The sequence below is a fragment of the Macaca nemestrina genome, chromosome 5 (genome assembly GCF_043159975.1).
Source record: "Macaca nemestrina isolate mMacNem1 chromosome 5, mMacNem.hap1, whole genome shotgun sequence".
NCBI classification, from domain to species: domain Eukaryota; kingdom Metazoa; phylum Chordata; class Mammalia; order Primates; family Cercopithecidae; genus Macaca; species Macaca nemestrina.
Genome location: NC_092129.1, coordinates 89,074,737 through 89,097,759, shown reverse-complemented (window position 1 = coordinate 89,097,759; position 23,023 = coordinate 89,074,737). Strand labels below are relative to the sequence as shown.

The 23,023-nt window shown below is 36.4% G+C and overlaps 1 protein-coding gene across 3 annotated transcripts in view; it reads right to left on the bottom strand.

The window, feature by feature from the left end:
- Window positions 1-23,023, bottom strand: part of LOC105498578 (MMS22 like, DNA repair protein) — a 140,799-nt gene that overhangs the window by 79,519 nt on the left and 38,257 nt on the right. For all 3 annotated transcript variants that reach the window (XM_011770716.2, XM_011770717.2, XM_071096703.1), the window contains 3 exons: window positions 12,600-12,719; window positions 10,182-10,408; window positions 7,648-8,157 (listed from right to left, as the gene is read on the bottom strand). In XM_011770716.2, the coding sequence (XP_011769018.2) occupies window positions 7,648-8,157; window positions 10,182-10,408; window positions 12,600-12,719 (857 nt within the window). The remainder of the gene's footprint in view (window positions 1-7,647; window positions 8,158-10,181; window positions 10,409-12,599; window positions 12,720-23,023) is intronic.

The following is a 23,023-nucleotide window of genomic DNA, read 5'->3' as shown; positions in this document are numbered from 1 at the left end:
ACACCCAATAACAAAAGGAAGAAAAAGCTTGCATGCTGTCAAGAGTATCATTTCTATTTTTTCTGAAATATTATGTAAATAATTTGGCACACAGCAGCCCCTCAAGTGAATAGTTCCTCTTGTACTTCCTTTTTTGCCTAGGCAATCCCCAGTTCTCTCACAGAAGCAAACAAAACCCAGAAATCTTTGCGGAGAATAAATAATACCATACCAATAAAACTACTAAGCATAAAAATATTTGAAGAGAATAATAAACAGTTTTTCTCTACATGCTCATACACACACACTTCAAATGTCAAAACAGTTATATAACAAGCAGACGATCTTCTAGCCTTATAGGGAGAGAAAAAAAGGAATTTAAAAAATATATATATTTTCAAAATGTATTTTGAAGCCAGGGAAAATAACCTTAATCTTTGAAGAAGTTGAAGTTCAGCACATAGCATCTCAAAAAGGTAATTATCGCTTTTGAACTTTTTCTAAGTCTCAATATTTAGCATTTTAGGCAAGTTCTCAACTGCCTTTAGACATCTTTGAAACTAGTCTCTTGTTTAATACAAAATAGGATGTCAGTTGATCAATATCCATTTGGCTTAAATTCGTAAGTCCACAACCTCCCTTAAGTGGTAGAACAAACAGGTACAAATCCTGAAAATTTATTGTTTCTTTTTAAACTCCAAATGATATTTGTAGATGCCAAAAGGCATTGTGAAATCACTCACCCTTACTTCAGTAAAAATGAAAAAGGGGGATGGGGAGGAGGGAGAATCTCATGAGGCCTTGTATGTCAAGTTTTTGCCCAGAGCTAATTTTCATAGCTGTGTTATAAAACCCTGAAAATGGAGGTTTATAATGGAAGTGCTGACAGACCCTTAACTATAGCAGCATGAATGGATATAATTAAAGGAAAGCTTTTGGCTACACCTAACTCCACAAATGAAAGACTGCCATTTTTATATTAACCTCAAATAACAGCAAGTGAGAACTAAAAATATGATTGTAGAGAGGTAATGTGAAATGTTAAAGATGACTGCTAAAACTATTTGACATTCGAAGATTTAAACATAGGCATTTAGTTAACATAACCAAGTCAGTATTTTCATAACGCTACTTAATCAGCAATAAAGAATGCTCTGGTGAGCCATCAGCTCCAGTTAGCAGAAAGAAGCATATGAAGTTATTATTTCTTAACAGCCTAGAGGGAACTGCTTTTCTCTTTAATCAGTGATCTTAGCTCCTTCCTATAATTTCCGTCATACAGTTATAAAACTGTTACCCAGTTCAACACACACACACACTTTACACACACTTTGCACACACATTTATGCAAGGACTGGTACCTATTAACACCTGAATTTGAAAACAGAAGAGATGGCTAAGGTATTTAATTCTTTCCCTTGTCAGAGATGCAGCCAGGAATAAATATCATCAATCTATATAATCCATCTTCCTTACCCAAACCCAAATTCAAATAATTTAGCTCTGTCCTTAACTAAAGGCGGGGAGGGGAGCTTATGCTTTAATTTTTAGCAACTATCCAAAATATTTTTGATCTAACAGTATTAACAGTATATGGCACATCTAAAAAACTACTATCAAAAAATCTTCAATGAAGTTCCAGATTTGGGATTAAGAAAGTAGGCATACATCTCCATAACTGAATACCTAAATAACTTTTTCTTGTTTCCTCTCTTACTCTTCCTCCCTTCTTTCTTTACTTTTAAGGTAAATAATCCTGAATGATCTCTTGGGCCCAACTCCAATAAATCCCAAACTAAAAGCTGGACGGCCTTGATAATATTTGCCTGGGAAATGTTAAAAATTGATGGGATAAAATGAACCTATCCAAGTCACAGTTCCTTTTATTACACACAGTAATGTTTGCAAATTACTAGAGTATGTTAGTACCTAAAATACACCAGCACTAACAAAGGCTTGCATACTGCTGCACTATTTTTATTCATACATTGACCTTATACTTCTATCTGTTAAAACTGCTGATTTGGGCAATATAAGCTGAACTTGATTTGATAGGTTTTTTATGGCAATTGTTTTCAATCATACTTGAAAGCATATGACAAAACTAAAACAGACATTTGTGCAAGGAATCAAATGTTATCAACATAAACATCTAATCCTTTTTGCATAGGCTAATCCTGAAGGCCAACAGCACAACCCCCATCACCTACTAGCACTCCAGAGGATAGCAAATTACAAATTGAATCCAGGTGCAGTTAAAAGAAACTTTTCCTATCAATGTAAACTTACTGTCATTTTATATAATTGTCAGTCTTCATCATCATTTTTTGATTTCTACCTCTGTACTTCTGAATAGTGTCCGATAGACTAACAGAGATACATCATAACTTACAATATATTTGCAAGAAATATTTTTCCAACACTCCTGAAATAACTTTGGCCTTAATGCTAAAAGATTTCTACTAAATTGAATTTAAGGAGCAAAAATTTGTCTTTATCGCAAGAAGTGAAATTTAGAAGGTTGGAATAGTGCTAAAAAAATCAAAGACAAATTATTACAAATAAAATGTGATATACTTGTCTCCACACCTCTCATTTATTCCAACTGATTAAAAAAAAAAAAAAACTTGCAAAATAATAAAAACAAAGTAATCAAAAGTCCCCAATAAACAACTACCCTAATTTTTGTAGCAAAAAAAAAATGCAAAAGCACTCAGAATTATACAAATAGTAGTAATAATTTCAGGTTTGCAAATAAGTTTGCAGATTTCATTCATTCAATTATCGCTAGTCTTTCTTTTTTTTTCTTTTTTTAAAATGTAGTGGTATGGTTAGTTTTGATTTAGTTACCTGTAAACTTATAAAGACAGTATAAGCTATTCAGATGATAGTGACACTAAAAGCCCAAATTTTACCACTACACAATACATGCATTTAACAAAATTGCACTTGCTAACCTCTAAACCTGTAAAAATAAAAAGAAAAGAAAATTAAATGAGTTAATCAAAAAGTTAGTGCTAAGAAGGCAGCTGTGTAACAGTGGGTTAAGAGTCTGAGTGCCAGTTCTGAAATTTACATGTGTTGTTTCAGATAAGTCACAAAAAAACTCCATGTTTCCATTTTTTTCACCTATAAATAGGGATGGCAGGATTACTAAAGAATAAAGAAGACAGTATTTATAAGCATTAAATCTTTCAAGAGTATAAGAATTATTATTGTGTTTCTAGTTACTACTTTTAAAGAATTACGTACCAAGAAAAGTTCGTTAGGAGATTCAAGATAAGATGAAGTTGGTGAATGAATGTGAAATAGAGAAAAGAGTTTCTCTCTTTTTTGCTTTCTTTGTATTTTTATTTTGAATGCCTATCCAGCCTTCAAAATAAGTCTAATTCGTCTACTACCAAGCTTCAACTGACATTGTTAACAAACTTCTGTGTTTCATTTCTTACCTTTTTTTTTTTCTTTTTGAGATGGAGTCCTGCAGTGGCGCGATCTTGGCTCGCTGCAACTACCCCCTCCCGGGTTCAAGCAATTCTCCTGCCTCAGCCTCCTGAGTATCTGGGATTACAGGCACACGCCACCATGCCCATAACTTTTGTATTTTTAGTAGTGATGGGGTTTCACCATGTTGGTCAGGCTGGTCTCGAACTATTTTTTTTTTTTTTTTTTTTTTTTTTTTTTTGGAGACGGAGTCCCCCTCTTTCTATCGCCCAGGCTGGAGTGCAGTGGCGCAATTTCGGCTCGCTGCAAGCTCCGCCTCCCGGGTTCACGCCGTTCTCCTGCCTCAGCTTCCCGAGTAGCTGCGACTACAGACACCCGCCACCATGCCTGATTAATTTTTTGTATTTTTAGTAGAGACAGGGTTTTACCGTTAGCCAGGATGATCTCGATCTCCTAACCTCGTGATCCGCCCACCTCGGCCTCCCAAAGTGTTGGGATTACAGGCGTTAAGCCACCGTACCCAGCCTTATTTCTTATCTTAGAATTGCACTCCAGCCTGGGTGACACAGCAAGACTCCGTCTCAAAAAAAAAAAAAAAAAAGAATGCTTTTCTAAATACACTCCATACAATGATCTAAAAATGAGAATGGAAGCTTTTTCATACATTTATCAATGAGAATAAAAACTGGTACAATCGGCCGGGCGCGGTGGCTCATGCCTGTTATCCCAGCACTTTAGGAGGCCGAGGCGGGCGGATCGCGGGGTCAGGAGATTGAGACCATCCTGGCTAACATGGTGAAACCCCGTCTCTACTAAAAATATATTTTAAAAAAATTAGCCGGCCGCGGTGGCAGGAGCCTGTAGTCCCAGCTACTCCGGAGGCTGAGGCAGGATTATGGCGTGAACTCGGGAGGCGGAGCTTGCAGTGAGCTGAGATCCGGCCACTGCACTCCAGCCTGGGCAACAGAGGGAGACTCGGTCTCAAAAACACAAAAAACAAAAAACAAAAAAACTGGTACAATGGGTTTTTTTGGTATGATATTTGGTAACATCTATTCACATTTAAAATGTATGGCATACACCAGTTCATCCTTAAGAATTAATCTACAGGTATACTTCCACAAGTACACAGAAATACATGTACAAAGATGTTAAATAAACATAAGCTGGTAAACAATACACATTTCCATTATTAGCAACTGGATAAAGTTTGGCACATCTATGTAATGAAACAGTAAGTAGTCATTTAACAGAATTAGGTAGGTTTTCATGTTTTAACATGAAAAGTTGTTCAGGAAATATTAAATAATAGTTACAAAACAAAGATCATCTATTTTGTGTTTTAAATATACCGTTGCGCGCAGTGGCTCATGCCTATAATCCCAGCACTTTGGGAGGCCAAGGCGGGTGGATCACCTAAGGTCAGGAATTCGAGACCAGCCTGGCCAACAGGGTGAAACTCTATTTCTACTAAAACATAAAAATTAGCTGGGTGTGGTAGTGCGTCCCTGTAATCCCAGCTACTCGGAATACTGAGGCAGGAGAACTGCTTGAGCCCGGGAGGCGGAGGTTGCAGTGGGCCAAGATGGTGCCACTGCACTCCACCCTGGGTGCATAGAGCGATATTTCGTCTCAAAATATATATGTATATATTCTCTATACACATATATGTATATATGTATATATAAATATATATAGTGTGTGTATATATATGTATGTAGGTAGGAGGGAGATTTCTGGAAGGTTCTATAGAAACCATTTTATTTCTGTGGATTAGAACTAGAGGAATGTATCTCAACCTTAGCACTGCTGAAGATGGTTCAGATAATTCTTTGTTGTAGGAGGTGTTCTGAGCACTGTAGAGTGTTTAGCAGCATTTCTGACCTCATCAGTGCTGTTCCCCTAGTTGTGACAACCAAAAATGTCTCCAGGCATCCAAATGTTCCCTTGGGGAAAAACTCACTCCCAGTTGGGAACTACTGAACTAGAGAATGAAGAAGTGAAGCTGAGGAGAGAGATGTAGTTGTCACTTTATATCTCTTTTCTCCCCCATTCCTACCATGATAATATGTTACAAAAACAATATAATTTTAACAAAAACCAAAAAGATTGCCAGAAATTTTTCATTAACACATTAAATTTAAAATACTTGTAGGATATGAACCTTTGAGGAAAAAAAAAGAACTATGTAAGAAGCAATATAATTGTTAAAAAGAATTAAAAATGACTTATCTATCTTCAACAGAAAAGGCAGAAAGATATATGGATTCTGCCACTTTTTCCCCATGACTGCCTCTTCTCAAGATGTCCATACTCTTTCTTCCTTTCTTATTCCTATGCTCTGAAGTCTTTTGGGGACTATAGTTCTCCATCACCAGGATGGCTTAGACCAATACTCTCCTCTTCCTTCTTGTTTTGTATATTCAGACAAATATACAGAGACAAACCAAAACTGACATTAGAAATGTAAAAATTTCTAATTTTCCCAAGAAGCACAGGGAATTACTTAACATTTATTTAAAAACTGAAGAAATAAAACAAAGTTGTCATTTGGAAGAAGTATAAAACCTGCCATGAAAACACAGCGTAGAATAAAGAAAATTAAGGTAGCAATAAAAATAAATTTGATAATGAATAAATTTCCAAAATTTGGAAATCTTGCCAAGCTTAGTACCTCTGAAAAACAGATGCAAAATTTGTAACGTGATTATGAGGAGGAGGGAAGCAGTCTGTTTGTTATCTTCGGACATGATTTCAAATACAATCATTTTCTGTGACAGTGAGTAACTATACTGAGTGGTAGTATTTAACTTCTTAAGAATATGTACTTCAAAGGTAAAACTGCTATGTGAAAAGGGCCTAAAGGCAATAAATATCATAACCATTGTTCTTATCCACATCAAGTTTGTGTCTAAGTGTATTTAACATATCTGCATAATTTCAGTGGATCTGAAAATAGTAAGTTTTGTATAGGTGATTGATGTTATTAATAGAATTCTCTATGTTAATTTCAGAGCAAACTGGTCTATTTCGAAGAATTTGACACACCTAAGGCTATGACTTTGCTGCAAAAATTTAAAGAAAGTCACTTTTTAAAAATGGTGTGGGGCTGGGCGCGGTGTCTCAAGCCTGTAATCCCAGCACTTTGGGAGGCCGATACGGGTGGATCACGAGGTCAGGAGATCGAGACCATCGTGGCTAACACGGTGAAACCCCGTCTCTACTAAGAAATACAAAAAACTAGCCGGGCGAGGTGGCGGGCGCCTGTAGTCCCAGCTACTCAGGAGGCTGAGGCCGGAGAATGGCGTGAACCCGGGAGGCGGAGCTTGCAGTGAGCTGAGATCCGGCCACTGCACTCCAGCCTGGGCTACAGAGCGAGACTACGTCTCAAAAAAAAAAAAAAAAAAAAAAAGGTGTAGTGTGGCCAAAGATTCCTTATGGGCACAAAATTACAAATGCTTCAGTAAAAGCCACCTCAGACATGAGCTCATGATCTTGCTCTGAATATCTGTAACGTATCTCTGGGTAATAATACACTTTTCTGAGAGATAGCAGGGGAAGGAAGGGCTAAGGGAAACCATGGCTCTCAGACTGCACTAGAGCTGCTCTTGAGTTTAGTTCTGCATCTTGTGTTTGCATATAAGCTTTCTTTTGAAAAGCTATTGTTTGCAAAACAGCTTGAAAACTACAGGTTGAGCATCACTAATTTGAAAATCCAAAATCCAAAATGCTCCAAAATTCAAAACTTTTTGAGTGCCAACATGACACTACAAGTGGAAAATTGTATCTGGCCTCATGGGATGGGTTGCAGTCAAAACTGTTTCATGCACAAAATTATTCAAAATGTTGCATAAAATTACCTTCAGCCTATGTGTATAAGGTATATATGAAACATAACTGAATTTTATGTTTACACTTGGGTCCCCTCCTCAAAATATCTCATATCTCATTATGCATATGCAAATATTCCAAAATCTAAACAAATCCCAAATCCAAAACACTTCTGGTCCCAAGCATTTCATATAAAAGCATTTTAGTACACAGATATACTCAACCTATAGTGATTTATGCCCATGTAGTAGAAAACTAAATCCTTCCTCTACATTTGGATTTCATGTGTATTTGTACATATGTGTGCATGTGTATATACATATAACTTTAACATAAAATTCACATAAGTGATTATATAAAACAAATCATAAATTAGCATATAACTGAAAACCATACCTGATTCTGGCCAGAACAGCTTGTAGAAAGCTCAATACTGTCCTAAGTTCAGATTCTCGGCACGCTCGCAGAAGCATACTAAAGCCATCATTAAGCAGTTTTTCATGGGAAGGATACAAGCAATAGCTGGTCTCAAACACTTCTTGAACACCATCAATGTATATGGAAAGAAGTGTCCAGAGAGTCTGTCTCTGTATCATTTCCTCATTCTTAGACACCAAGAATTCCTTTGCTTTCTCCCGGAAAGCACATGAAAACTTCTCAGCCAAAACACCAATGTCCACATTTTTCTGGGCATACATCAAGAGGAAGGCCATGTGACCCTTCCAAATGAGGGCTCTCTGAGACGTTATAAAAGCAGGCTTGAGGAAATTCAGGAGGTCTAAAACATGACTTGCAACACCTTCTACCTCTGCAACAGCTGCTAACAGTAGAAAAAGGCTAAAAAAGTTCTGTAGACCAACTTCAGTTAGTTCTTCCATTCTTTTTTGATGGAATTTTGAATATATCCTGTAAAACATTAAAAATGCTTTAATAAAATTGTTGCATTCACAAAAACTTGTATCTCTTAAAATGTGCTTCAGTGCTCATGACAATCTCATTAAATTTTAAGCTAATTCTTCATTTTGATGCTGCCTTGTCACTTTGTTTACTTAGAAAGTAAACTCACATAATGGCCCTACCTTGAAATTTCCCAATGATGAGGCAAATCACCTGTAAGTGAATCAAAGGATTCAATAGCTTTCCCCAAAGACAGTACAAATGTTTTCATATAGTATATGGCTTTTCCTTTTATTCAAGTCCCCCATCACCCTTCTTTTCTTATTTTTATTAGTAAATAAGAAAGAATATATAATATTTTAAGTACAATGTGATATGCTTTTACAGAAATCTTAATAGGACAATTTTACATAACAATTATCCTTAAACTCTCTCCCTGCACCCCTCACAAAGACTCGTTCTTATTTTACCTATACCTTAAGACAATGCAAGGTGTTAGAAAAATTATTTTTAGCCACCTGCAAAGAACTAGGCATATAAAAATCTCTCATCAATACTATTTAATACAATAGTTGACACAATAGTTAATACACTAGATAATAATATAGTTAATAGTTGACATACTTTTCTCTCATCAATTAAGGGATTAGAATTGAAAACAATTCATCTGAATTCCTACTTACAAATTAAGTTGTTTTTTTGTTTTGTTTTGTTTTTTTTCTGAGACGGAGTCTCACTGTTGCCCAGGCTCGAGTACAGTGGCACAATTTTGGCTCACTGCAGTCTCCGCCTCCCAGTTTTAAGTGATTCTCCTGCCCCAGCCTCCTGAGTAGCTGGGATTGCAGGCACGCACCACAGCGCTTGGCTATTTTTTTTTTTTTTTAGTAGAGACAGAGTTTCACCATGTTGGTCAAACTGGTCTCAAACTCCTGATCTCAAGTAATACGCCCGCCTCAGCCTCCCAAAATGCTGGGATTACAGGTGTGAACCACCACACCTGGCCTTTAGTTTTGCAACTTCTATAACTGGTTTATTCAGGACAGAAATGAGTAATGCTCATGAGAGTTAAATGTTTATAAGTAACTACTTGAAAGCTGAAAAACTCTTAAAAGTAAAGATCTGTTTAATTATCTTTGTATCATCTACTACTATCTCCACTATAGTGTTTGACATACAGTATGTGTCTAATAAACAGAATTGTTATTGAATAAATTCCAATGACTTCTTTCGGCCATAAAGTTCTGAGTATTATGTCTTCCATAAAATTCCTTAAGATTCAAAAACAAACTGTCAAATAGAACAAAAGAAAAAAACTGTTTGAGCCATGTGATTCTTGAAGATTTAATAAAGAAGCTGCCATTTAAAACAGTATATAATAAATAAAAAATCCAAACCATATCACCATGCGCTTATAAGAATTACTCACTGTGGGACTCAAACAGGAATTTCATTAAGTGATTCTTGAGAAGTCCCTACCTAGTATTCTCTTCCCTGAGAGGTCTCAACAAATAATCTGAGCAAGTGGTAGATGGTGGTGTATTGCACAAAGAAGGCTAAGAAAAGGGCTACTACAGGCAAAGGCAGTAGAAAAAAGAAAGACAATTTAAAAGTGTACTCACTGAACAAGCAAAACTCTCAAAAGAGAGAGAAAGAAAACAATGGACTAATGTGACCACAGTTTATTTTATCAGAAATGAAAATAGCATAGTTCCCAAATGAGAACATTAGTTATCTGGTTCTACTATACTCTGGTCAGTTCTCATTAAAAAAAACACAACAAACAAAAAAAAACAGTGCTTATGAACTGCTGGGCTCAAAGAACACAAAAGTTTTATATGTTGAAACTATCACCTACCAATGTGCAACCTGAAGATGTTTGTTTCTATAACTTTTAATCTAATGCATATAATGGATTACCTAGTAATATTATAACTAATTAAGACTCTAGCCCCAAGTAAACTTAACAAAATACAAAGAGTAACACTTATCCAAAGATATCAGTGCACATTCATGACAAAAGATACTGCATATACCTTCCTTTGACTTGTTTCCAAGGATGAGGGCCATTGCTCTTCATTGCTTTCTTAACAACTTTTGCCAGAATGCAAAGAAAAATTGTATAACTACTGCTGGATTTATACAGATCCTGATCTTGTTTATCGCAACAGCAAGTCTTCACCATTTCAAGCATCGACAAGGGTGACTTCATGGTATTAGCAAGGCCTTTAAAAGGAAGCCAAGAAATACTGAAGGAACTATTCTAAAAGGGGGGAAAAAGGTAGAAAATAATTATTAGTCTCTTAGTAAATAAAATGGTAAGCTGCAAATCCCGGTTAGTTGGTTCATCAAAAGTCTGACTCATCTTCATCACAAAAACTACATAAACATGATCCCCTAAAATAAAAATTCCATGAAAGAACAGAGCATCAAGAGGTGTTCAAATTTTGGATTGTCCCCAAAATGTGTTTTTAACAGTTGATTTGTCCAAATTAGGATACAAACAAAATCCACACATTGCATTCAGCGATATGCACAGCACTTTTGGCTCTTTGATTCTTTATGTTTCCCAATGTTTTTGTTATACCACTTGTTTTTAATATCAGGTCATTTGTTGTATAAAATTTCCCATGTTCTAAATTTAGCTGCTTGTATGGCTCTAGTGTTACTTAATCTTTTATCCCCTATCTTTTCTGTAAGTTGGTCACTATATCTAGAGGTTTTATCCGATTCATGTTGACTTTTTTGGCAAGAATCTTTCATCAGTAGTACTGAGTAGTTCCTATTGCATTTAGCAAAAAGGCACATAAGTTCTGGCTTTTTGTGATGTTAAGATTGGTCAGATTATCAACCTGGTCCACCCATTTTAGTGGTCTCACTAGCCTTTAACTTAACGTTTTAGTAGCATTGATGATCATTGCCCAGATGCCTTATTTCATTAAATGTATAAACTGGTGACTTCGAATTCTATCATGTTTTAATTAGTTCATCAGAAATTTGATTACTCTAAAATATAGTTTGTATTTTCTTTACAGTTTTCAGAATTAGGTGTTTTGTTTTTTTTTTTTTTTTCCAGAATAACTTTTTACAAAGAAGCATAAATTCAGAGATTTAAACATATTTAATATGTTTTAATTCATTGCAGTCATAATTCTTTCTTATGCTCAAATTTTCCCATTCTCTGGGCAATGGATGTTCCTTCAGGTTGGCTCCTGTGTCCTTCTGACACGACTCTAGCTTACTTTGATACCTTCCCTGCTTTCTGGTATGACAAGACACCCCAGACTCACCTTGTACACATCCTGCCTCAGGATTACAATCAGTCATTTCTCAACTAGCCTAAAAATTATGCTTCAGAGAAGGGTATTTTTCTAATTTTTTAGTAAGCTCCATTATCCACAAATCCAAACTTGTTATTTACTTGTAAATCTTTCATTACCATTTTCTATTTTGATTGAGAGGTTCTATACACCTCTCAATCTCCTCTCTATACACAAGGTATAAATCCTTAAAATCTACCTTTAAAATTTTAATCTTCCAAACTCACCCTCTCCTTTTGAAATACATTGTCCCTATTTCAGTTCTCAGCCATAGTATTTTTGCTCATACAACTACAATAAACCACTAACTCGTCTGTACCCAATTCATTTACACCACTTACAGAAAAAAAAAAACAACTTTCTCAAACACATACCTAAGTCATATCCTTGCTACTGTCTCCTGAATAAACCAGAATTAATTGTACATTATCTTCAACTCTTCATAGTCTAGTCCCAGACTGCCTTCTCTAGTCTCCTATCTTCAGTCTCTCCATAGTTACCCCAGGCCTATCATTCAGAACCGTTGACATGGTAGGAACAGACCACGCTTTTTCATACCTCCATGTATTTGTCTATACTGTTCATTCTGCCTGGATCTTTTTCTTCTGTTCTTAGGAAATTCTACTCATTCCCAAAGCCAAGTTCAAAAATTATGACCTCATAAAGTCTTCCACAAATACAGATACCAGGTTAGACACCCCCTCCTCTGGAGTTCCACAATTACAACCTTTTTCCCACAATGTATGTATTCCCACCCACTAGCCTATAAGCTACTCAAATGCCAGGATTGTTTCTTACTCAGGACAGCAGTGCCTGTTCAATGTGTCATGAGCAACCAATTATTATTAGAAACATTTATAAATGAAGATTTTATAAATATCTGCTACATTTTAGCTACTTTGTTTACACTTGCTCTGAAAAGAAAAAGGATACCAAATGCTGTCTCCCTTATGACAAAGCTCTACAGACAATGTTAAAGATAAAACTATTCATGAGCTACTCCAATCTACTCTGAAAAAAAATTAACTTTTTAAGAAAAATCCATAACTATTCATAATTAAACCATAAAGAAATTCCTCAAATATGAACAAATTATTAAAATTCCTGGAGCAAAATCACATTCTATTCACTCACCAGGTTCTTACTATAATATTCCCATAAAATGGTAACAATTGCAATGTTTGGCTCCCAGAAATCACAAAGCGTCAAACAACAGTGAAGATACATTCGTAATTGTTCTTCTAGAATACTACCCTAAAAAATAAACTGAAGTTATGAGAAGGTAAATGGGCTCTGGCAATATAAACATTTTCACTTGATATTGTACTGTATAACCTGCAGCTAAAAAGAAAATAAATATATATCACCCAATCATACCCATTCTCACATTCAGACTAGGTCTAAATCAACATAACACATACTTCCAAAAACATGTTTTAAAGACCATTAACATATTCAGATAACAGAAATCACATAACTCGAATTTTAATTCAATTAGTTAAAAATTACAGGTGTTTCATAATTGAATGGTACTGGAAACCCAGAAACCAGAAAAGAAACCCAAACCAGAAAGAAGTGGCAAAGATGACCTAATAATTAAGATGTACACAAATCCAGAGGGCTTGGTCATACTTAAGTACTTGATTAAATTTTTTATAGTATTATAGGAGTTGTTCTTTCTAAAATCAAAGGATTGGCAGAGTACTTCTATTTCAACCTTTTATGAGATAACAGGAGGAAAAGGAAGTAGAAAAAACATAGATGCTTTTTCTATGACAACATAACCATGCATATATTTTTTAAATGACACACCCTGAATTCCAATCATTCAACAATTGTACTTAAAACTTACCACATACTAGGCACTGTTTTAATGTACTACGCATAGGACAACAAGTCAGTCAGACATGGCACATGTACTGGTAGAGCTTACATTTTTGGCGAGGAAAGAAAAGGATACTAAAACAATATAAATTTGAACAGAAATAACTGCTGTGAAAAATGAAACAAAGCAAAGTAATGTGAAAGTAACTGGTAGAGGATGAGCATCACTATTTTATCAGCTGCTATGAATGGAAAAGTCTTTTGAAGGGCTGCAGTTGAACTACCTGATTAAATGAAAGTCAATAAAGACTTGGAAGAAAAACATTCAAGGCAGAGAAAATGATTGGAAAGTTCCTCAATTATTAGTAGGCTTGGTATTATTTCTAGACAGGAAAACATCATATCTCATTTGAGGCTTTACTGGTCTTGGTAAGAAATTTGGATTGTATTTTAAATATGTTGGGAAGCTACTGGAAGAGAGTAAGCACCGAAATGACATGATGTGATTGTTTCAAAAACACTGCTCTGGATTATACATAAAGAATGAATAAAGGGGATAAGAAGAGACACAGGGAGAACAGGTAGGAGGCGATTGTGTGAAACTATAAGACTGAAACTTTGAAGACATGTTTGGAAAAACATTCAGTGGGATTTGCTGGTAAACTACATTAAGGTATGAAAGAAAGAAGTTTCAGGTTTTGGCATAAGGAAATAGGTCAATGGTGCTATTTCCTGAAATGGCAAAGACTAAACGAGGAACTTATGAGGTGAGTGTCCAGGGTATCCAAGTAGAGCTATTAAGCAGACAATCTGACCTATGGGTCTAGAGTTAAGGGATTAAAGTCAGAGTTGTTGACATAAATTTGGGTCAATGATAAAAGGATCTATAACTGAGAGCCCTTTGATATTACATTTTGATATGAAGCAAGTGGAGAATACTCTATATGCAAAAACAATTGTTCAATGAAGCAAAAAAGAAACCAGGCATTGAGGATGCCAAGAGAAGTATTTCAGAAAAACGACAATGGTGAATAGGATTGACCTTTGCTCAGAGGTTACAAAAAGAAGAAATAAGAACCCTTGGAAGAAACAATATGGAAGTCATTGATGGCGCTGCCAGAGCAGTTTGGGGCTTGGTGAAGACTATGATGAAGAAGCTCAACTATGGATGGCATATGACATCTAGGAGGTGAGGAAGTAAAGATATTTAAGTGAAAACATATAAACAATAAAGTCTTTGAACAAGTGAGAAGAGTTAAGATCCAGTGTACAGGGGAAGGAATTAGCTCTTGATAGAAAAAGTGACACTTCCAATATAAAAGAAGAATAGTCTGAGAGAGCAAATATGAAGCAGATGTATTGGGAGATTTGAAGGTGTAAAGAGAGGAATTCTTAACTGACCAATTCTACTTTTCAATAATTTATGAGGCAAGATGTTGAGCTGAATGGATTAGAGAAGAGCACGTATTAACTTGTATGTCAAAGAGAAGTTCTGGGCCAGGCATGGTGGCTTACACCTGTAATCCCAGCACTTTGGGAGACCGAGGTGGGTGGATCACCTGAGGTCAGGAGTTCAAGACCAGCCTGGCCAACATGGCGAAACCCCATCTCTATTAAAAAACACAAAAATTAGCTGGACTGGACGAGGTGGCAGGCGCCTGTAATCCCAGTTACTTGAGAGGCTGAAGCAGGAAAATCACTTGAACCCAGGAGCCAGAGGTTGCAGTGAGCTGAGACTGCTATTGCACTGTTGCACTCTGGGAGACAGAATGACACTCTTTCAACAACAACAACAACAACAACAACAACAAACAAAAAAACCACCAACAACAAAAACAGAAGTTCTGAAATAAGTCACTTTGGAGAGTAGAAAAGCAAACATTCTAGAGCTGACAGCCATTTAAGATTATGATCAAGAATTTAAAGTCAGACACCTTAGTAAAAATGAATGTATGATTTTCTCCCACAATATTCAGTTGCGGGTGGTGTGGGAGATAGGAGAGAAAAAATGGTTTTTTCATGGTTAAAACAAGTTAAGGGCCATGGAATTAAAGATGTTTCTCATGGAGTAATTATAATAATGGGTTGTATACATTGTTTAAGAAAGAAAGTGAGGAAATGGAAGAGGACAGAAAAATGAAAAGGTCAATGGTAATAGGCAAAATGAAAAGAAAAATGAAAAGTGAAAAACTGTAGAGTATAACCATGGGAGGAAGAAGATGAGGCAAGTAAAAGAAAATCTAATAAGTAGTGAGGCTATTAAGAAACTGAAAGCACAGTTTGATTATACACAATAACATCAGGGTCACTAGCAGAAATGGTGTACAGGTAAAGAAGAACACAGTGATCTTAGTATAAAACTTTTTCAATGAAAGAAGAGTAACCCAAACATGGGTAAAAAACAGCAATGCACAATTTTTCTTTTTTTTTTGACAAGGCTTTAACTCTTTATTCATTATTTAAAATACACTTCAGACTACAAGTTCTCCAGAAGACTTCCTAACTCCCCTACTAGATAAGTGGCCTTTCTTTATGCTTTTATGGCACACTAGGCATACCTACATCATCATACTTACCATGTTAAGTTTATCTGCTTTCAAGTATCTAAGAGCTCTGTGAAAGACAGAATAATGCTCACATGGTGTATACACCACAGTGCCTGTTTCACCAAAAAGCCTCCATAAATGATTCATGAACAAAACTGAGATCTGGGTTCTGATGCTTCTTCCCAACAAGTAGTTATGGCTTAGGGAAAGACATTTAGCTTCTTGAGTAAACAATTAAGCTTATTTAACCAAAGAAGGCAAGGTTCTGTCCATCATTAGCCTCTAATTTTATTAAGAAAATATTAAACTAGATTCAGGTTCATATTGATTCCTATGGCACACTACTGAATTGAAATAAAGCATACTAATTTTATCATGTTTAAAGGTTAAAAAGTAGATTATGTTATCAAAGTTAATATTGAAGGGTTTTGTTTTATTTGACATCTGAAACTCACTTTACCATGTAAAATCCACAAAAACATATTTAAACTGTAAAAAATATGCAAAGTTTGGGAAAAGCAAAAGGATGAATGCTAGATACCAAACAGTGGAGTTAAACATATATGAAAATTCAAATCTCAGCTCTGCCATTTCCCAAGCTAGCTGTGTGAACCTGGACAAGTTCTTCAAACATTCTGGGCCTCAGTCTGTAAAAGTGTAAAATGGAAACAGAAATATCATCACTACACAAGACCGTCCTAAGTATTAAGTGAAGGAATGTGCAGTAAGTGTTAAGTACAGTGCTTGCACAGGGATAGCTGTCGTTTTATCTGCAGGAGAGAAATGCACTGTTTTTAGACCAATGCTACTCTTTTGATGATCAAATAATAAATGCAACAGGTTCACAGTAGTGTTCCTTAAGATGATACATATCAATTTTGTCAGTTTTAAGCAAACCCTACCTAATCACAGAGACTTGACTAAAGACATGTAATTCCATGCCCTCTGATTAAAGATTGTTTTTAATAAGCCATAAGGCCTGTGGGCCTCTTTTCCACACAGCCTTAAACCTGACTGGCTCAAGGAGTACTACTCATCTCCCACATTTTCAGAAGCCCTTATGGGATCTCAGTGTGTCTCATCTCGTGTGTATGTGTGTGTGTGTGTGTGTGTGTGTGTGTGTGTGTGTATGAGACAGGGAGAGAATATGAACTATTTAATGAATATTCCAATAAGTCCATTAAATGAATATGCCTGCTTCTAATCTCTGCTTTAGTCCTTTTTTAAAGAATGTCTTATCTTTATTTTGAACAATCAAATTTAGGCATATTACATTTGGGCATACTACATAGGTCAAATCTTTAATTGAACTAATAATAAGCACATTCACTCTTTTACCTTAGTTATTATATAGAAATGACAATTTAACAACTGGTTATTATATATAATTTAACAAAAGCTCATTTATTTATGCATAACGAATCTACCTATCAGAAATCATCAGAAGAAGAAAATTTATTCACAGTCTAAACAGCAACTGTTACCAGAAGTTTCCCTAATTGGATTTATTTTTAGGAGTGAATAGAGTTGGACTTCAATATCCCAGGTAAGATCCTTCTACTCAAGAAACACTATGATTTTTAGTTAGTTATTTAAAGACTATTGTCCCACATTATTTAGATCTAATCACATTCTGAGTTGTTTCCACTCCTGGACTCTCCAAATTAATGTGTGTTTAAAAAATCAAAATGATTTTTTAAAATCAAGTTTACTTTTTAAATACCCTTCCATAACCTTTATAAAACTAAAAATTACTTCTGTGATCTCAGAAAACAATGAGGCTTTTAAAAAGCAGGTAGCAAAAGATGAAAAATATTTTTTCATATGAAAACAATAATGCTGTTCCAAAGGCAGAACACGTTTACAATTAGCATTCACAAATATTAAATAGGATTACCTCTAAAAAACTGTTTTTAAAGCACTTTACTATTTGTACCTATGTAAGTAAAATTGAGCAATATATGTTCTCTTTACTAAACTAAAACTCCACCTGTTTCTGGCAGATCCTCTCTAGCAAGAAAAAAGAATTTGAAACATTATTTGCTTGATTAAAGCTGTAGTGGTGGGCTGGGTGCCGTGGCTCACATCTGTAATCCCAAGCACTTTTGGAGGCTGAGGCAGGAGGATTCCTTGAGGCTAAGAGTTCAAGAACAGTCTGGGCAACATAGCAAGATCTGTCTCTATAAAATGAAAATATTAGCCACAGATGGTGGCATGCACCTGTCCTAATGACTCAGGAGAAGGAGGCAGGAGAAGTGCTTGAGCTCAGGAGTTCAAGGTTATAGTGAGCTATAACCACACCACTGTACTCCAGCCTTGGTGACAGTGAAAGACCCTGTCTCTTTAAATGAAAAATAAAAACAAAAAGTATAATGAAGTGTAGACTAATTTTATTTGAAGGCTGCTGTATCTTTGGAAGGTTTTTGTTTTTAAACACAGCAAATGGACTCTTTCACCACTGTCACTGTTGGAGATCAAGTACATGACTATGGTCAGATTTCAATTTACCTCAATGGGAGGAAAATAGATATAATCAAACCAATAGTTCTATCCAAATATATTATTCTTTATGACTACCTACTACTGCACCCACAAAATTGGTTTCCAGAAATTCAACACATAGTCCTATACTACTTGTAGAATATAATTTGGTACAATCAAGGAACACTAAAACTGAAGGAACAGCAGAGAACCATAACACTACTTCTTCCTAAATATTATAATGGCCTCTTTTCCCATAGGAAAGATATTATTTTGACTTGACGCTAGGCCTAAATTCATAGAGCATGTTTCTTAGGTTAGTCATATTATTCCTACTTCCAGGGTGACTAACTCATCCTGGTTTGCTCAGATCTTTCCTGGTTTAGCACTGAAACTCTGGGCCATGCAAACCAGGATGGTTGGTCACCTGACCTACTTTTCTTCCCCCCGCCAATAGTCTTTGGGGAACAGGTGGTGTTTGGTTACATGAATAAGTTGTTTAGTGTTGATTTCTGAGATTTTGGTGCACCCATCACCTGAGCAATATATACTGTACCCAAAGTATGGTCTTTTTTTTTTTTTTTTGAGACAGAGTTTTGCTTTTGTCACCTAGGCTGTAGTGCAAATGGCATGATCTTGGCTCACTGAAACCTCTGCCTCCCAAGTTCAAGTGATTCTCCTGCCTCAGCCTTGAACCACAGCCTTGGGATTACAGGCATGTGCCACCACACCCAGCGAATTTTTGTATTTTTAGTAGAGACAGAGTTTCACCATGTTGGCCAGACTGGTCTTGAACTCCTGACCTCAGGTGATCCACCTGCCTTGGCCTCCCAAAGGGCTGGCATTACAGGCGTGAGCCACCACACCCGGCCTGTACCCAAAGTATAGTCTTTTATCCCTCACCTTACTCCCACCGTTCTCCTCAGGCCCTCAAAGTCCATTATATCATGCTTACATCTTTGTGTCCTCATAGCTTAGCTCCAAGTTATAAACGAGAACATATGTTGCTTAGTTTTCCATTCCTGAGTGTCGTCACTAAGAATAATGGTCCCCAACTCAATTCAGGTTCCTGCAAATGCCATTATTTCATTCCTTTTTAAGGCTGAGTAGTATTCCACTTTCTATATATAACAAATTTTCTTTATCCAGTCATTGATTGATGGGCATGTGGGCTGGTTCCATATTTTTGCAATTGCGAATTGTGCTGCTATAAACATGCATGTGCAAGTGTTTCATAATGCTGCTTTTCATCTGGATAGACACCTAGTCGTGGCACTGATAGATCAAATGTTAGATCTTCTTTTAGTTCTCTAAGGAATATCCATAATGTTTTCCATAGTGTTTGTGCTAGTTTACATTTCCACCAGCAGTGTAAAAGTGTTTCCTTTTCACCAAGTCCACACCAACATCTATTATTACTTTTTGTTTTTAAATTATGGCCATTCTTGCAGGAGTAAGGTGGTTTCGCATTGTGGTTTTGATTTGCACTTCCCTGATCATTAGTGATGTTGAGCATTTTTTCATCTGTTTCTTGGCCGTTTACATATCTTCTTTTGAGTACTGCCTACTCATGTCCTTAGCCCACTTTTGGATGCGATTTGGGTTTGGTTTGTTCTTGTTTCTCTAGTTTCTTGAAGTATGACCTTAGATTGTCTATTTGTGCTCTTTCAGACTTTTTGATGTAGGCATTTAATGCTATGAACTTTCCTCTTAGCACTGCTTTTGCTGTATCTCAGAGGTTTTGATAGGTTGTGTCACTATCATCATTCAGTTCAAAGGATTTTTAAATTTCCATTTTGATTTCATTATTGACCTAAAGATCATTCAGAAGCAGATTATTTAATTTCCACATATTTGTGTAGTTTTCAAGGTTCCTTTTGGAGTTGCTTTCCAATTTTATTCCTGTGGTCTGAGAGAGTAGCTGATATAATTTCAATTTTGTAAAAATTATTGAGACTTGTGGCCTATCATATGGCCTATCTTGGAGAGTGTTCCATGTGCTGGCGAACAGAATGTATATTCGGCAGTTGTTGAGTAGAACGTTCTGTAAATATCTGTTAAGTCCATTTGTTCTAGGGTATAGTTTAAATCCAGTGATTCTTTGTTGACTTTTTGGCTTGATGACCTGACTCGTGTTGTCAGTGGAATATTGAAGTCCCCCACTATTATTGTGTTGCCATCTATCTCATTTCTTAGGTCAAGTAATTATTTTATAAATTTTGGAGCTCCAGTGTTAGTTGTGTATGTTCCCTATTTAGGATTGTGATATTTTTCTGTTGGATCCTTTTATCATTACATAATGTCCCTCTTTGTCTTTTTAAACTGTTGTTGGTTTAAAATCTGTTTTGCCTGATGCAACACTCCTGCTCGCTTCTGGTGCCCATTTGAATGGACTCTTTTTCCACCCCATTACCTTATGTGAGTCCTTATGTGTTAAGTCTCTTGGAGACAGCAGATACTTGGTTGGTGAATTCTTATCCATTCTGTCATTCTGTATCTTTTAAGCGACACATTTAGGTCATTTCCATACAACGTTGGTATTGAGATGTAAGGTACTATTCTATTCACTGTTGTAGTTGTTGCCTGAATGCCTTTTTTTTTTTTTTCATTGTGTTATTGTTTGACAGGCCCTGTGAGATTTATGCTTTAAGGAGGTTTATTTGGTATATTTTGAGGTTCAAGATTTAGGTCTCCTTTCAGCAGTTCTTGCAGTGCTGGCATGGTAGTGGCAAATTCTCTTAGCATCTGTTTGTCTGAAAAATACTTTATCTTTTCTTCATTTATGAAGCTTAGTTTCACTGGATACAACATTCTTGGATGATAATTTTGCTTAAGGATGCTGAAGATAGGACCCGAACCCCTTCTAGCTTGCATTCAGCTGAAATATCTGCTGTTAGTTTGATAGGTTTTCCTTTGTAGGTTACCTGATGCTTTCTGCCTCACAACTCTTAAGCTGCTTTCCTTTGTCTTCACTTTAGGTAACCTGATGACTATGTGTCTAAGTGATTACTTTCTTGTGATGTTTCCCAGGTGTTATTTGAGTTTCTTGTATTTGGATGTCTAGACCTCTAGCAAGGCCAGTAAAGTTTTCCTCAATTATTCCCTCAAATAAGTTTTCCAAACTTTTAGATTTCTCTTCTTCCTCAAGAACACTAATTATTCTTAGGTTTGGTCACTTAACATAATCCCAGTATTCTTGGAGGTTTTGTTCATTTATTAACAAATTCTTTTTTGTCTTTATCAGATTGGATTAATTTGAAAACCTTGTCTTCAAGCTCTGATGCTCTTTCTTCTACTTGTTCGATTCTGTTGTTGAAACTTTTCATGCATTTTGCATTTCTCTAAATGTGTCTTTCATTTCCAGAAGTTGTGATTGTTTTTCATTTATGATATATATTTCTCTGGAGATCTTTTCATGCATATGTTATTATTTTTAAAATTTCTTTAATTTGGTTTTCACCTTTCTCTGTTACCTCCTTAAGTAACGTAATAATCGACTTACCTTTAGAACTCTTTTTCTAGTAATTCAGAGATTTATTATTGGTTTGGATTAATTGCTGGTGAGCTAGTGTGATCTTGTGGGGGTGATAAAGAATCTTGTTTTGTCATATTACCAGATTGTTTTTCTGGGTCCTTCTCATTTGGATAGACTATGTCAGAGGAAAGATCTGAGATCCAAGGACTAATGTTCTTTCGTACTGCAGAGTGATCCCTTGATGTGGTGTTCTCCCCCTTCCTGAAAGCCAGACTGCAGTGATTGTTACTGTTCTTCTGGGTCTAGCCACCCAGCAGAGCTACTGGGCTCTGGGCTGGTACTGGGGCAGGGGGAGGGGGTGCCTGCAAAGAGTCCTGTGATATGATCTGTCTTCAGGTCTCTCAGCCGTGGTACCACCAACTGTTCTGGTGGAGGTAGCAGGGGAGTGAAATGGACTCTGTGAGGATCCTTGGTTGTAGTTTTGTTTAGTACACTGGTTTTCTCAAATGTTGGTTATGCTGCCAGTGAAGTTGTCATGTGGACAGACTCAGGACCTCTGGTTAAACAGGATGTTACAGTTAATGGAATTAGATGTTGTCTTCTCCTTCCTTGGAGCAGGGCTGTTCTGAGTTGCTGTAATGGCTTGACTTGGTTGGCCTCCAGCCAGGAGGTGGCACTTTCAAGAGAGCATCAGCTGTGGTACTATAGGGGGGATATAAACTTACCCTGAAATCACCTGCGTAAGTATTCAGGTTTATCAGGTGATGGATGGGGCCATGGAGCTCTCATGAGTTTATGTTTTCTATCTTCGGCTACCAGGTAAGTAAAGAAAGACTGTGTTAATACTGAGTGTCAACTTGATTGGATTGAAGAATGCAGTATTGATACTGGGTGTGTCTTTGAGGGTGCTGCCAAAGGAGATTAACATTTGAGTCAGTGGGCAGGGAAAAGCAGACCCACCCTTAATCTAAGTGGGCACAATCTAATCAGCTGTCAGCTCCACCAGAATAAAAAGCAGGCAAAAGAACATAAAAAGACTAGACTGTCTTAGTCTCCCATCCTACATTTTTCTCCTGTGCTGGATGCCTCCTGCCCTCAAACATTGGACACCAAGTTATTCAGCTTTGAGACTCGGACTGGATTCCTTGCTCCTCAGCTTGCAGGTGGCCTATTGTGGGACCTTGTGATCATGTGAGTTAATACTCCTTAATAAACTCCCATATATATATTAG